General features: G+C 43.9%; 1 protein-coding gene across 5 annotated transcripts in view; it reads right to left on the bottom strand.

Annotated features, from left to right (window-relative positions):
• KLHL13 (kelch like family member 13) overlaps positions 1–15,193 on the bottom strand; it is a 63,971-nt gene that overhangs the window by 22,173 nt on the left and 26,605 nt on the right. Inside the window, exons 1-3 of one of the 5 annotated variants that reach the window (XM_088538475.1) lie at positions 10,417–10,480; positions 9,666–9,710; positions 9,045–9,157 (exon numbers count right to left, since the gene is read on the bottom strand). The exons of 2 other annotated variants lie outside the window; for them this stretch is intronic. In XM_088538475.1, the coding sequence (XP_088394601.1) occupies positions 9,045–9,142 (98 nt within the window). In that variant the 5' untranslated portion in view covers positions 9,143–9,157; positions 9,666–9,710; positions 10,417–10,480. Of the gene's footprint in view, positions 1–9,044; positions 9,158–9,665; positions 10,028–10,141; positions 10,164–10,416; positions 10,481–15,193 lie in introns of those variants that run through there. 2 more of the 5 variants (XM_088538476.1, XM_088538478.1) reach the window with 2 other exon arrangements.

The following is a 15,193-nucleotide window of genomic DNA, read 5'->3' as shown; positions in this document are numbered from 1 at the left end:
CAGGTAGTTTGTGCAGGTACCTTTAGAAATAGAACTTCAGAATGGGAAAGACTGTAAGCCAAACGCTGAGCTACAAAAAAAAAATGAAAATAATGGTTTTTTTTTTCTTTTTCTTTTTTAAGCTCAGGTAGAAGACAAGTAAGGTGGAAGTTCAAATAAGAACAATTCAGTAACGTCATTCTACGTCTGCCTCATTTATTTCAAAGAGATGAACTTCAGGGGCTTTTAAATGCTAGTTGGGCAGGTATATAATGTCCTTCATCTAATCACAACACAGGTCCAAATGTGGAGGGGAAAACGACAAGAATGAGAAGCTTCTGTTAACGAGGAGATGACCAGAAGGTGAAAATCACCCCAGTGAGTCTTTGTATCGAGTTTCTAAGCTTAATTGCTAGCAGCTACAAGGAGATAGGAGGCACCAGCAAGTATCTGGCCCAGCACAAGCATTAGGGAGGTGAGTATTTTTGGAGTTTTTTTTTTAATTGAATTTTTTTCACACAGACACAAGCCTTTGCAGGACTGCTCGCTGTTACTACTGCACACACACTCTGGGTTATCTGCAGTGATTTACAGAGGCTGCAAGGACTGACCTCAAAAGCAGAGCAGAAATACCCATGGCAGCACAGTAATCCAACCAGGAATTGGAGTTTACTCAGCCCATTCCTGCTGCTCAGACATCCATCTCCATCTCCACAACAGGATTTTGCACCTTCTTCCAAAGTTGGGCCTAAGTTGGGCGCTTTCCAGCCAATACTGACAAATATTTCTGGACTGACTTGAATTACAACCCAGTGCAGAGGCAGCAGCCAAGCCACTTTCTTTGCGCTTAGCAAATATTAGCCTGCTAAAATAGTTCCGAGTGACTTACGATAATCAGGGACCTGTGGAAACTTTTACTCCAGCCTAAAATATTCAGGTGCGGAATTGCCATTTTGTGCAGCACTAAGAGGAATGAAAACAAACAACTGGTCTGCGCCGTTTTCTTAGTAAGAAATTGAACTCTCTGATGCGACAGAAACAAGGCAGCCATAGAAATTATTGTCAACTTGTTCGTTTCTATCAGTAAAGCACTGATGTGCTTGAAACGGCCAGAGTTCAGCGCGCGGTCTTGGAAGGCAAGAGCACAGGAGCATCTACAGATATTTCAGGGTACGTCTTCCCTGATTTATTTTAAAACCCACAATCTCTACAATAATCCAGGAAAAGCCTAGCGGAGCAGTACTGCCCAGATAGAGCATTCTTAATTTGGTGAGGCTCAATGGCTTCTTTCTGAAAAGATTATAACCTTATTTTCTTTGTCAAATTGCTATCCAACGAGCCATGACTGCGAGCGCTCGGGTAAATGGCATCTTCAGAAACTGCTCTTGGCATGTGCCAGCGCTCTGGCATTTATCAGCAAACAAAGAACTGGATTTCAATTTCATATGGCTGTGATCTTCTCCCAGGACAAATCTTCACTGTTTTATGATGTTGAACAACCTGGTAAAGCACAGGGCTGTTGTGTGTGCAGCCGGGGATACGCTTTGCTGAGGAAACTATGAATGAAAAGGCCAACCGAAATACCATGAAAGTTCCAGCTATTATTAGAATATCCAGTAACTCTTCACTTTGCATGCTTGGTCTGCCAAGGTGTATTCTTAGGATGCTCAGTCTGCCAAAAAATAGGTTAAATATTGACTGTCTTATCGTCTTCCCCTTATGAAGGGATGTTCCAGCTTCCTCATTAATGAATCCAGGAATTCCCCAATAAATTGTGGCCACCTATGAGCTCACTAAGTGGAACTGATACAGCAGTGTTGTATAAAAAAAAAAATCTCATCATGCTGATACCCAGGCAAATGGTGTTATAACACAGATGACCAAGCTGCACAACCATAGCATTTCATGTTTCTTCCATTTTGCATCTTATACCCACGTTTTTGGGAAACTCTATTCCAGTGGAGTTGCTCTTATTCTTGTCCTTCCCTACAATAACTTCTCATATTTTATTACTACTTTTCATGAGGAATTTCTTCAGTTACATTCTTTTGTGGTATCAGTAAAAGTTGCATCATTGTTCCCAATTAATCAATTTAAAAATACAGTAGAAGTTTGCACAGAAAACCTTAGTTTACATTTGCCAAATACATGCACAGCCTCAGCCAGAAGAGAAAACAAAGAGAAAAGCTATTTTTTGGCTGAGAGGTTGATCTCTAAACAGATCAAACATTTAGCAAAGAGGCTCCTGGAGCTCCCGTTGTAATTTTGGGGGCCGACAGGTACTGACCCGGTCATTCGGGTCCATTCCTCCTTATCTTTAGCTGCTGCTGGAGATCTGAAGTGAGGATGGACAAAACGGCAGCAGGGGAAGGCACTGAAGTGATCGGTTGTACTTAAAACACATGCCCAGTCCTACTCATAAGGCTCCTATGGTGAGCAGTAGTCACATGCCATCCACTTCACATCACTTACTGCACAACTTAAAGGATGCTTTTTAACATACAGCATTTACCTGGAGACACTGTGCATTTGCCAGGTTACTGCTGTGCATTTCTTACCTTTTTTCTCTCGTGCAAACTGCATTTTCATGCTGTTTGCTCGAAAGGGTCGCTGCAACCCAAAGTGAACAAATTGGCACCTCCGACGGATTAACACTGCTGTTAACTACTGCAGGTGAATTTGAGAGCTTGTATTCGAACGTCACACTTTTTACACCTGAATTTGTTGATATAGCAGAATATAAGGGCAGAATATTTAAACTTCAGTTTGATAACCCAATACCAAGCTCCCCAGTCAGAATTTGAGAATTCTGGACACAGAATCAAAGCCAGGCTCAAGGGGAGTTACTGCAGAAACCGAGTTGGGGAGAGCAGAAATATCTGGATGTTCTGAATTGCTGGTTTTCCTCCGGATTTCCATGAAGTCTCTCTGCTCTGCCACACACAGCCATGAGGCCTGGCAGAAGTCTCTCCCCGTGCCCACAAGCCCCTGATTCACACAGATTGGGAAACACTAGTAGAAACTCTCAGATGCCTCAAGTGATGACTGTCCCAAATGTCAGCGGATCCGGGTGGAACGAGGGAGAGAAATGAGGATATTCTCCACGTCCCTTGACCCTTTTGAAGGCTGTGAAGGCCCCCAAATCAGCATCAAATTGGGTCCTGCAAAGCCAGGAGCAATAACATCAACGACGACATGCGCCCCGCAGAGCCCACTGCCTAGGTGCAATTCCCGAGGACGCGCGCACAGGAACGATTCTCCTCAAAATATCCTGATTAAAAAACAATCAAACTCCATCAGACATCTCCAAATGTTTGCTGCATAATTACAGCCCCCTGGTTAAACCAAATTTGTTTTTCCACCAAAACAAAACAATAATTGGCTCAGACATCGCTATAAGGCTTTTGTTCCTAACAGTACTCAGTCCCTCTGGGAGCCTTAATATAACATCCGCGTTTATCTGTTTGGGAAAGGGTTTACATTCATTTAGCCATTTCCAGCTCGGATTTGCAGACTCAGATTGTTTAATGACTCCAAATTAGAAATAGTTCTCTAATGACATCTTGCCAAAGTCTATTGATTTCACTCATGAAAAGCAGGAGCAGCAGCACAGGCGCGCATGCCTTGCAGCCTTCCTGCACAAGAACTACTACTTTAATGCCATTTAAGTTCAAACAGGTAAAATGCAGCCCTCAGCGGCTCCGCTTTTGTGCATTGTCAGAGCAGTCCAATCCTCCGCCCTTCCTGCTTCATTTTTCCAGGTTATCACTGGAGCTGCACATGGGAACACTTCCCAGGCGGGACAAGCACTAAGAAAACCACTGTGTGCACATGGAGATCACACCCCGACACACCTTTACATTTAGTTTATATATATACACACACATAAATATTGTTTAACTGGCAGAACAATTCCTTAGAATGAAAGCAAAATGAATGTATTAAAACCCCTTATTGGTCTCTCTAAGGTGGCATCTCTGCATTCCAGATCTGCTCATCACTGTTTCAGACCTAGGAACTCCCGTCCATATCCCCTCTTTCTGCCCCAGAATGTGTCCACTTGCTACACAGGATGGTCTTGAGAGCTTAAAACCTATCAGAAAAAAAAGATAAAAACATCCTGACTTTGCAGTTTATTTAACCCTTGCTCCTTCTCTGACTAAGGTTTGCTCTATCATTTGCTTTCCTGTTATTTCATAGCGATTTCTAACTATAGCAGTTGTTTTATCTTTACTACTATCTCCTTCCTCTTTTTTTATTAGCTCAAATTGCAAAATAATTTTCCCCCAGACAATGAAGAGTTTAAATCTAAAACAAGAAGTTTGGGCTATTTGTCAATGCCAATTTTTGCAACTTGGGTACAGCAAGGATTTTTCTCAGTTATTCCTAGGCAAAGCAATACAGCAATAATACAAACGTGCACCTCCATTTTAATGTCACATCGGCGCACTTTTACACTGTTATTCCCATCATTATCACTTAGAATAAGGGACTTATTTTTTTCAAACCCCGAATTTACCATGTAATTACTAAAAAAGACATGGGTACCCCCAAAACTTCAGTGGAAGTTACTGCATGGCAATAGCGGCTGGCAAGGAGAAAGCGACAGCAGTCGCCGCGCAACGACGTTTTCTCTTAATAACAAGGAAATAATGACAAAAATGCCAAACTGGCAGATGTGCCATTCTGGCAGAACAGGTTGAGCAACATGTTCCGGATATTCCAATAAAGACACTTCAGCATGTCACAGTGTCAATATTGCACCATCACAGCGCATAGAGAGCGGAAAGGGATTATTTTTAAAAAATATTTTGGGAAACCTGCATGTTGACTTCCAAGGCAGTGAAGACAGAGACACCGAGGAAGCAATTGCTTAGAATGGAAACCCTGTCAAAGACAGGTGAGTCTTTAAGCAAATAATAAGTCTGTCAAATGCTCCAAAGCCCGGTGAAATGTTTTATTTCCTGAATTTGACCAACAAAAATGTAGGGTAATCTCAAGAGAGAAAACCGCCCAATACAGATGATCTCTGATGAATTATTTGCTGCCACAAAAACATCTTTTTCCATCTTAAGTACAACAGCGTTTAGCAGAAATCTAAGTTCACCGCAGTGGAAATCCAAGGTTTGGGAGAAGATATAAAAGCTTTTACTTTGTAAGTAACTAAACCTAACACAGATCACCCTCAGCTGCTCACAATTTCTTCAGCTTTTCTGCATAGTAACTGATTTCCATTACAGTACAGCAGTTTCTATCAGACCAGTTTAAGAACACACACTCTGGGGATAGGCTTTGTGGCAAACACTTTGATAACAACATACTTGTATCATATTTATTTCTCTTAGATTTATCCAGCTATTTATGAAAACACATTCAAAGGAGAGTTTCCATTTAAAGCATCAGAACACTGTTCAACATAAAAAGCTAAAAGGCTAAGGTTACAAACCAGTTGTTCCCCATTAAGAATTTTGTAAATTTTGCGTTATTTATTTTTAAGCACGGCAGCCTGGGGATTGAAAACACTTAACGTCGTTTTACAGAAAACTGCTAACAATCATTCTCACTGGAAATCAGAATTAGAGAAGTTCTCATTATCTTCACTTGTATTTAGTGGAAAAATGGTATTTTTGCATTATTGCAGATTGTATCTTTTTGGCAGCGCATGACAGGACTCTAGTGCCACATCCTCCACATGCAGCTCTTCAGTCTTTTTAATGGAAGCTCTAAACAACTTTGGAGAACAGAATTAAGGACGTACTGCCGCTTTGGAGAAGCAAGAGCTCTCCTTTCCCTTTGTAACGTTATATGCCAGGATCTGTGATTGTTCAATAATTAGGACACGTTTTCTGATGCACTTTGAGCTGATTTTACGCGGTGCAATCCTGCATGCCACCCTCTCTGAAGCTGGGCTATTCCAACGCACTGTTAGTCACTTTGTCCTTTCCTCTGATTCACCTGCTGAGCTGCTCCCTGACTGCTAACAATAAATCCTGGGTCTGCAATAATATTAAGGCCCAGTCCTGTCCCAAAGAGGTGACACCCCAGCAGGTAAGAATATAAAATTTCACTAATAGGGCATACACTTGCTGAATAGCCCCTGCACTCATTGCTACGAAAGGAATCTATACCCTAAACTTCAATGACATCAGAAAAAAGGCAAATAACTGAAGGCGCACAGGTGTGCGCACATCTGGATGGAGGCCTGCAGCTGCGTGCACATCTGGAAAGCTGGGCTTGGAGCACTGCCTTGCACCTCTGCCTGCTGCTCCAACGCGCTGGGTGCGTCGCTGCCTGCTCCTTCCCAAAATCCACCCCCGGCTCCTTCCCGATGCCTGGAAAAGCTCCAGCTGCTCTGGAGCAGCTCGGCCAGGAGCCCGGGGACGGCTGCATCCCCCTGCGATGGGCAGTTCTGCCTCTGCATAAGGCAAAGAGCTGCTCCTTGCAGTGCAGGATACTGTGAAAATAGCCAGGAATTGGAACCGGACCGGTTCTTTTTCCACGTGCCGCCCGGGTCCAGCAGCGGGTTCTCCTAAACGAGCCCTTTGTCCTCCCGCCGCACGTTTGGATCTAATCACAAGTGGGAAACGGGGAATTGCCGGGGAGGCTCCGCGGCGTCCAGGACAATTCCCCAGTTTACGGGGGTACTTTGCACGCAGGTACCTGCTCCATGCAGGAAGCCTCCCGACCACAAATTCCAGCTTCCCAGCGCAGCAAAACTATGGCAGAGGGCAGGAATCCGGCACACAAACCACATAAAGCAGCTAATAAAAACCAAGGGCACCGCACAGTCAGCTTAACCCCTGCGGAATATTTGCTTATAAGTAATAAGGATGGGGCACTGCAAGTTAAGGTCACCTTTACTAGGAAAACTTGAAAAGTTTGCAACTTCATGCTGGAAAAAAACATACTTCAAGCTGCACTGATGTTATCAATATATTTTACATTACAAACTTATTTTACAACAAATTTAGATGCCACATATTAAGGATTTAGTTACACATTTATACATTATAGATTCAAAATGCTAAGTGCCAAAATGTTGATCTGTAAATGCAGGAGACTTGAGTCGTATCTTTTACATCAATAGATGTTTCATGTCGCGGGTCACTTACACCCAAGTCTTACTTGAAACAAGTCTTTTCTCAACACACAGAACACTGCTAAGGAAAGAAAAGCCTATAAATATTGATGTTAAAAGTTCCTGTAAAACATTTAGCAAATTCAGTGCAATCTCTGCAATGAAAAATAGCAATTCCAACACCTATTTTACTGGTCAAGCTAAATCACAAGTCTGTTTTTAGCAATTAATAAACACTATCTAATCAAATAGGTGCCATCTTGCAGCGCTTTCCATCCTTTACCATGTGAGGGATGAATAATTTTATGTTACATTTAAAAGTCCAGCTAACAGCAGGACTTATGGATCAGTGAAGAAATGCATTTCTGTAAGCACTGGGGTGCATCGTATCATTATAGAGAGATGTTTGAGACTGCAGATCACCCAGTTCTCATGCTCCACGTAAGGGAGCACCGTGTAGTCACGCACGATACTGAACATGCCCACATGCTTCCAACACACGGAGATAACCGGCCACACGATCCCATAATAAATGCAGGAGCAGGCACAGAAGAGATGAGCAATTTAAAAGGCAGCCCATGAAAGAAATGTTTGTTTTCAGCAGACGTACCAGCCTAGTCTCTTCCCTGCATTTTATAAATCCTGTAGTTCAATAAACCACCCCAGCAATACCCAAGTCTTTATTTCCCCGAGTCGCCCTCCAAGCCCCCAACTCTCTTATTCCCCGATACTTCCTCTGCATTTGGCCCTATCTGGATAAACTCGCAGCAATCCACTGCACAAGGCAGATTTTCTAACAGCCTGAGGCGTTTTTAATGTCTCCAAAGAGCGAGCCAAGGAACTTCCACGAACATGAACCTGGAGCGGGTGGGCAGAGCGGGGCTGCTCCCGCGGTTCCCCCGGGGATGACAGTGACCCGGGAGCGCGGCGGCCCCGCTCATTAGCACCACAATTCTCCAAACACGCGGATATTCCCAAAACCCTTCAACACCCACCATACGGATTCCTCCCAGCACCCACCTACGGCGGAGGAAGCCAAAACCTATCCATAAAGGGGCAATATTGGCTTAAAACTACAAATACTGCAGCTTTTACAAACAGAATACTGTTGAGAGACAGGAGACTTTAGAATCATTTCCCAGAGACAATATGTGTTTTTTAAAGCATCTCTTCCTCATTTTCAAAGAGCTGCTTCCTTGAACAAAGGGAGAAGCAAGCAGAGTAGCTACTTTTGGTTTTATTTCAGAAAAAAAAGCCACCTGTACGTGCTCACACAAAGCTCCCAGCAGCACAAGGTGAATATAAGCTTTACCAAGGTTTGGCAGGAAGAACAAAGACATACTGTTTTCTTGGGAACTGAAATACTCATTTATATTACGCTCCTTGATAAGGACAACCTGCATAAGCTACCTGTATATTTTGTAATATATATATTTTTTTTCAATATTAATGATTTACATTTTTAAGCTTTTCCTGTACGTTTTTAAAACACAAGACATTACATTTGCATTAAGGGTAGCACTTTAAATGACAGATCAGAACCAAAGCAAGATATTTTTCTTTCTTTATAAGATGAGAAGTCCCAGGAAGCCCAAGTGCACTCCGATACAGCAGGTGATTCCATGCTCGGGTGCGGGAGGAGGGAATGGGAGCATATACACTACAAATAAAGCCTGCCTCAAAGCTTCCCCGTGCCAATTCGAGATCGGTTCTTACAAATTCACATCAAGGTGAAGTTTGCAAACGAACGTTTACGGTATTGGTAGGAGCAAGGCTTCATCTGCACAATTTCTCTATGTTCCAACAAAAGGGGGAAAGACTCGACACAACATCCATCACAAAACATCCAGGAGAAACTCTGAGGGTCCACAGAGGAAAAGGTAAAAATACTGAATGCCAATGTCATATAATATACAACAGGGTATTTTGCCACAGGGTAGTCTCACGAAAGAAATCCCACCTTATTATCCTCATTTCTCTCACTTACATGTATGCTGGAGAAAGTGGCGATGACCTGGATGTTTTAAGCACAGGAACTGGGAATTTCCAGATAGCAGGAGAGCTCGTTTTCCATTTCAATGGCATGTTGTCACCACGGTACTACAATAACAGCAAACAGCGTTTCCATAACAGGCTACCAACTAGGACTTCCATTCCCCACGCTGCCGGCTCAGCGGCGGCCGCCGCGAAGAACAAGGAAACGATCCTGCCGATGCCCTTAAAGCGCTGCTGCCGAGCGGCGAAACGGGGCCGCGGGGCATCGCCTGCTTCAGTCCTGCTGTCCCCTAAAGCCAGACGAGGATTCTCTAACTCAACAATAGTGCCACCTCGTTAGGGAAGCGCTGACTGCAGTATATGCTTAAAAAAAAAAAGGAAGAAAAAAAGAAAAGGGAAAAAAAAAAAGACTGCACTGTGCACGCCAGCACAATGCAGCTTTATTTAGCAAAAGCAGCTAATTTCTAAAGAGCTATTTCGGAGGCTATTGTTCTACCTTAGCAGGGACACTGCAGCACCGTACTATATTCCCTTCCTATTAACCTGATTTCTGACCAATGGAAGCAGGAAAAAAAAAAAAGAAGAGGTTTCATATGAAAATGAAGCAACATACCTACTCAGAATACACTTGTCATCCTCTGAGCAGTCTTCTTTTGAGCTGCAACAATACAAATGGGATATAAATCTCAGCATAGCCTTAGGCCACGGCTAATAGAGATCAGTGACTAAATTCAGCAGCCTGTTTTCCTCCTGTGCAAGCTCTGACCAGACAATACCAGAATGCCATTATGGAAAAAGCCCATTGCAAAAAATCAGTCCTTCTAATCCATAGCTAGGAAGAGAAAATAAAGCATCAATCGCAGCAGGTTTCTGCATGCTCTTCTAACAGCTTCTGGGTCGGGATGCTCTCATTTTCCTGGTCTCCTTCCCAGGGAGGACGAGCGAAACCTCATGCATTTTACAACACGCGAGGGGAACACGAATCCCGCTCCGGCTCCCGCAGCGGAGAAGCGGCGAGCGGCAGCGCTCGGAGCGACTATCCCATCGACGGGATCATCCCGAGCAGCCCCCCCTTCCCGGCGGCTCCCGAAGCCGCGAGGAAGCGGCCGGTCACGCAGGTGGCCATCGGGGACCGCGCGGGACCTCCCGGGGCAGGCGGGAGGCGGGAAGAGACGCTGTGGAAAAGGGGATGGGAATGGAGCACCGGGCAAAAGCACCGGGGCTGCTGGAGGGGGGGAAGCGGCAGAGCTGCAGCTACCCTGAGAAACCCCTGTGCTGAAAAGCGCCCTGGTGACACAGCCCATCGGCAGCACAAAACACCCCTATTTCCAACACTTCTTCTACAGATTTCAGAGCCATCTCACAGCAATTTTTCTTCTCTTCAGGTTAGTTTAGTCCTAGCGCAACGAAGGCAACGCCCTGTCACACGGTGCTGAAATAGAACCGGGAGCAGAATTTCTATAAATACATTTTTAAAGCACTTTAACAGCATTCTGGAGCACTCTGATAGGTTTATCAAAATAGAGGCAAAACCTACAGTATCAAGTTTATTTTGGGGATGAAATCACTAGGCAACAATTGCTGCTTCTGCAGCCGACGATGACTATTGCGAGTGTTTCCCCAAATACAGTGTGGGAGTTTTAAAGCTAGGGAATGAACTGCAATAATCCAGGATGACCACAGCTCAGCACTAACTCCACACCAGACCCACCTCTATGAGAAGTAGCTGAGCTCTCCCACTACTCCAAATAAGTTTTCGCTATATATTAACCTTATTAATACCAGCAATAAACTTCACAGAAACTACTACTCAGTGTCACACAGATATTTGCTGTGTAGGGCAAGAAAGCCTTTACATGCTATAACTACTAAAAAAGCATAGTCCTGAAAAGAGTGAATATGTATTTTTGGCATAAACAAGGGTTCTGCCTTGTGGTAGATCACGTATGTAGCTGCAGGCTTGCTGTCTGCACACAGGGGAGGAAGTGCCCCCAGCCTCATCCTCACGAGTAACACCAAGGTACTCCATCACGACCCAGCTGCAAAGGCCTAAAAATAAGTTCAAAGAGAATCTAGATAGCAGGCATTAAAACCATGCACCCCAAAAATGAATTGGTATATTCACTTGGGGGGTTACATTTACCATCACACAGAAAGCATCTTAAAATGAGTAAGTGGCCTCTTTTTACTGGTGGCCACCGACAGAACTAGAAGAAACGGCCACAAACTGAAGCACCAAAAGTTCCACAGGAACTTAAGGAAAAATTTCTTCCCAGTGAGGGTGCCAGAGCCCTGGAACAGGCTGCCCAGAGAGGTTGTGGAGTCTCCTTCTCTGGAGATCTCCAAACCCGCTTGGACGCAGCCCTGTGCCACGTGCTCTAGGTGACCCTGCGTGTGCAGGGGTTGGACTGGATGATCTCTAGAGGTCCCTCCAACCTTCAGCATTCTGTGATCCTGTGATTAAGTGCCGCTACTCCCTCATGTGAAGAGTCCAACCAGTGAAGCCAACTAGTGTTTTTAACAGTCTCTGCCTGCTCTACCCATCCCAAGGAGTTGCTTATAGATTTTATCATCTGCAGCAATACGCATATAGAAGGAAGATTCTGCAGACAATCACGGCCCTACTTTTTGGAAAGTAACACTTGCAATATCCCCTATATCTGCCTTTTGAACAGAGATGGAGAACAGGAAAGCTGAGCAATGCAGGCATCCTCAGACACCGCCTCAGTGGAAGGGAGCTCAAGTCACTTGTCATTCCCGATCCCAAGGAACCCGCAGTGGGCAACATCAGCGTTCCGACCCCTAATCAAACCTAATCAAAACCTTTCCAGTAAAACCAAAAGGCACCACAACAGCACACTTATAAGGCCAGAGTTTAAGCCAAAAGCTGAAGTAAACCCGGCATTTTTCAAGGCGTATCATTTCCAAGAAATAGCCAAGTTGGTCTTCTCCAATGCGGAGCACGCGGCCGCAGTCAATCGGAGCTACGGCACCGGGAAGCAGCGCTGTCAGGTTCTCTAAAAATATCCCCCTGGTTTTGACTTGCAAAAGAAGGAACCATGTGAGGAATGAATCACCTATCTGCACCCAGGTAGGAAACCAAATCAAGTGCAACTGTTTCTTCTTGACAGTCACGAATGGGTTGCATATTCCCCGAGAAAAAAGATTGCTAAAAATATTACACGCTTTACATAATGTACTCTTGAGATAACAAAGAAATCTCAGTATACTATTCTGTTCTTTTAATGAAGGCTTCAAGATAACGGGTTAGTCACACATTTAATACCAGGGGGAAATAACCCCCCTGATCTCCAGGAGGGCCATACGTGGCTCCGTGGGCTCTGCTTTCTTACCTGGCATCTCAGCACTTTGCCCTTCGGGCCCAGCTTGACCGGCACCGAAGGCCAAGGGCAGCACGACGGAGCCCGCCGCGCCGAGGAGCCGGTTATTTTAGGCAAACGCTATAAAAACGCACGTTTCCAGCACCACGTTGGAGATCTGCTTTTCTCCAGCACGCGGGAGCAATTGCAAACTGCTCCAGAAAGCTACGGAGCAGGTGGCGTAAGAGGCAGGGACAGAAGGGACGCAAGGGAAAAGTTAAAACCATTTCCCTTGCGATTCTTTGCTTTTCCTTGCAGCATTCTCTCCTTTTCCTCCGTGCAGCTTAAGGCTTTAAGCTCCTACCATCTTTTGCATATGCCTTTTACACAAAAGCCCTCAAATTCTCCTCTTACAAAGATGTAAGCATATCGTGCTGCATCACGTGTGTTTCCAACAAATAACTTTAGAACCAGCTTTAAGTTTCCCTGTAAGATTTCCCTTCAGGGGCTTTCAGAATAGAACCACTCTCAGGGAGAAAGAAGCACCTGAACGCAGTGGCAATGCAAGAAGATGCTGGTCAGAAAATATTATTCTCAGCCTTGGCATTCCAAAAGGAACTTTATAGAAAATTAAGCACTGTAAAACCTGTCTTCTAGACATGCCACTGAATTTTCAATCTTTAAATGGTTAAAAGGCAAAAACCATTTGCTCAGTCAAGCGATCCGCTCTGCCTATGAAATTTGCTGCTCTGCTTTAACAAGCCTTTTACCTCCCTGCTTTTATTCATCGACCAAGTCTCTGTGGAGCTGAAAGCGCTAGGGAGAAATGGGGCTGGCAGCTGTGACACCCCTCGACTTCACCCAGAAACGGGGGCAACAGCCAGGTCTGTGTGTTTTCTGTCATGAAAATGGTATTTCATAATTAAGCTACTTTCTATCGGAAAAAGTGTTTCTTCGTATAAGAAAAGTGACATCCAAAACCAGGCTGAAATGCTGGTGTTAATTAGTATCAGCAACCACCTTCAGACTCTGGAAGATTCACGGTGTGTTTAATTGGGTTCCTCCTTCAGTTCTCGGTTCCCCTTCACACTGCTGCTTCTCACGCCTTTACCTTAGCTCTTCAGCCTGTTCAACCCTGGCTGTCCTGATTAGTGGAAAAGAATCATTAAAAGACAGACTCTCCTGTACTGCCCCATACATAAGCCAGCTCATTAGTACGATTTCTTTGACCATACATCCTGAAGGTGTTAATAGCAAAATTCATACGAGGGTAAAGAAGATACCTGCTTGGCAAAAAGAGTGTGGATGAAACCAGCGCAGTTAAGCCTACAGTCTCTTACAGTGCCACTACATATTAAAATATTAAGAGAAAAAAAGGGGCAACACGTATCTGACCATGTTTTTCCTGAAGCTACAACTTTTCCAGAAGCCCCAGAGATCTGTCTTACAGGGTAGTCTTGCAATTCGATATTTAAATAGAGAAATTAATATTTAGAAATATTTAATTTTAGAAATTCAAGCATTTATATCGCTGCAGAAGAATTACACATGTGCTTTGATTTACTATCTATTATGTTGTCTCAAAGAATTTTTACAAGTGGGGGAAAAAACCCTTCAACACAAGACATGTATCGCAGCACCTTTCTGAAGCATTTGTACAGCAGACATCAAGATGCACAGGGTTTCATAAATAGAAGAGATGCTTAAAAAAGATGTTTTCAAACATAATTAATTCCTTTAAATGGAGCTGACTGCTCAGGAAAGAATGAGGAACAGTCACAGAGAGCAAAAGCACAAAATATAGATAAGCAAGTTTTGTGGCCAACCCCTCCTGCTGTCAGCATACTATAAACAGTGCAAGTTCCTGTCTCCGTGGCAATATATGTAGGGCTATTTGTTAAACAGGAATAAACAAAAACAAACAAATAAAACAGCCAGTCCTTAAGCATTAAATAAGGCAGTCAGGTTTGCATTCAGGGTGTGCACCACATGCGTAACAAAAAATATTGCGGTTTGCTCCCCACCCACTTGGCGTTATTTCCTACATAAAATAGAAACTTGCTGCAGCAATGTTTTAGGCTGCATGATTTCAGAGAAAAATACTGATTTATATGTGTACATATGCATATGATACACATCATATCCTTACACATATATACACACACAGCTATGCACATTTGTTTTATATATTATATCTCACAAAGCCACTTCCCCTTCCCTCCTTGACAGCCCATTTAGAAAGATTTGAGGTCTTGCATGATTCTCAGACTATCAAAATGGATATTTCTCAATAAGCCAAATGGGTATGAGGAGCTGCCTACCGAAAAGTCATCACGTTGAATAAGGAATCACTCCATTACCAAGCTAGAAGGACCTCAGCAGCTCCAGAAGTCCACAACGCTGCTCCTTGCAATTCTGTTTTTTATTTTACTCCATGTGTGGACACTCTGCCTCTTCTCCTTGGGCATCCTGAGGGCTTTGCTCTCTAAACGGAAGGAAGATCTCTAGGAGCAGATCCCTTCCAAGATGTGAGACAGTGTTAACGCAGGCTACAGGTTATAACACAGGCAAATCCAAAACCTCACCTGTGCTTGGGTGAACAACCTACACCCAGAACCACCTACGGAAACAGGTAGAGGAAGGTCTCAAAACCAAAGCAAGTTAATGAACGTTCCCAACTTCAGAGCCAAGCCTGGGCGCTCCACTGCCAACACAGAGCTAAGAATAAATGCTCCTGAATTAATGCTGATTTATTCAAAGGACAGTGCTTATCTTTCCCAGGTCACCATATAACGTATTTAATAAAATTAAATAGAAATCT

This window comes from Tinamus guttatus, unplaced genomic scaffold (genome assembly GCF_059628265.1).
Source record: "Tinamus guttatus ecotype Peru unplaced genomic scaffold, ASM5962826v1 Tinamus_guttatus_pri_ptg001087l, whole genome shotgun sequence".
NCBI classification, from domain to species: Eukaryota; Metazoa; Chordata; class Aves; order Tinamiformes; family Tinamidae; genus Tinamus; species Tinamus guttatus.
The sequence above is the reverse complement of the archived record's forward strand: the minus strand, read 5'-3'. Positions and strand labels throughout refer to the sequence as shown.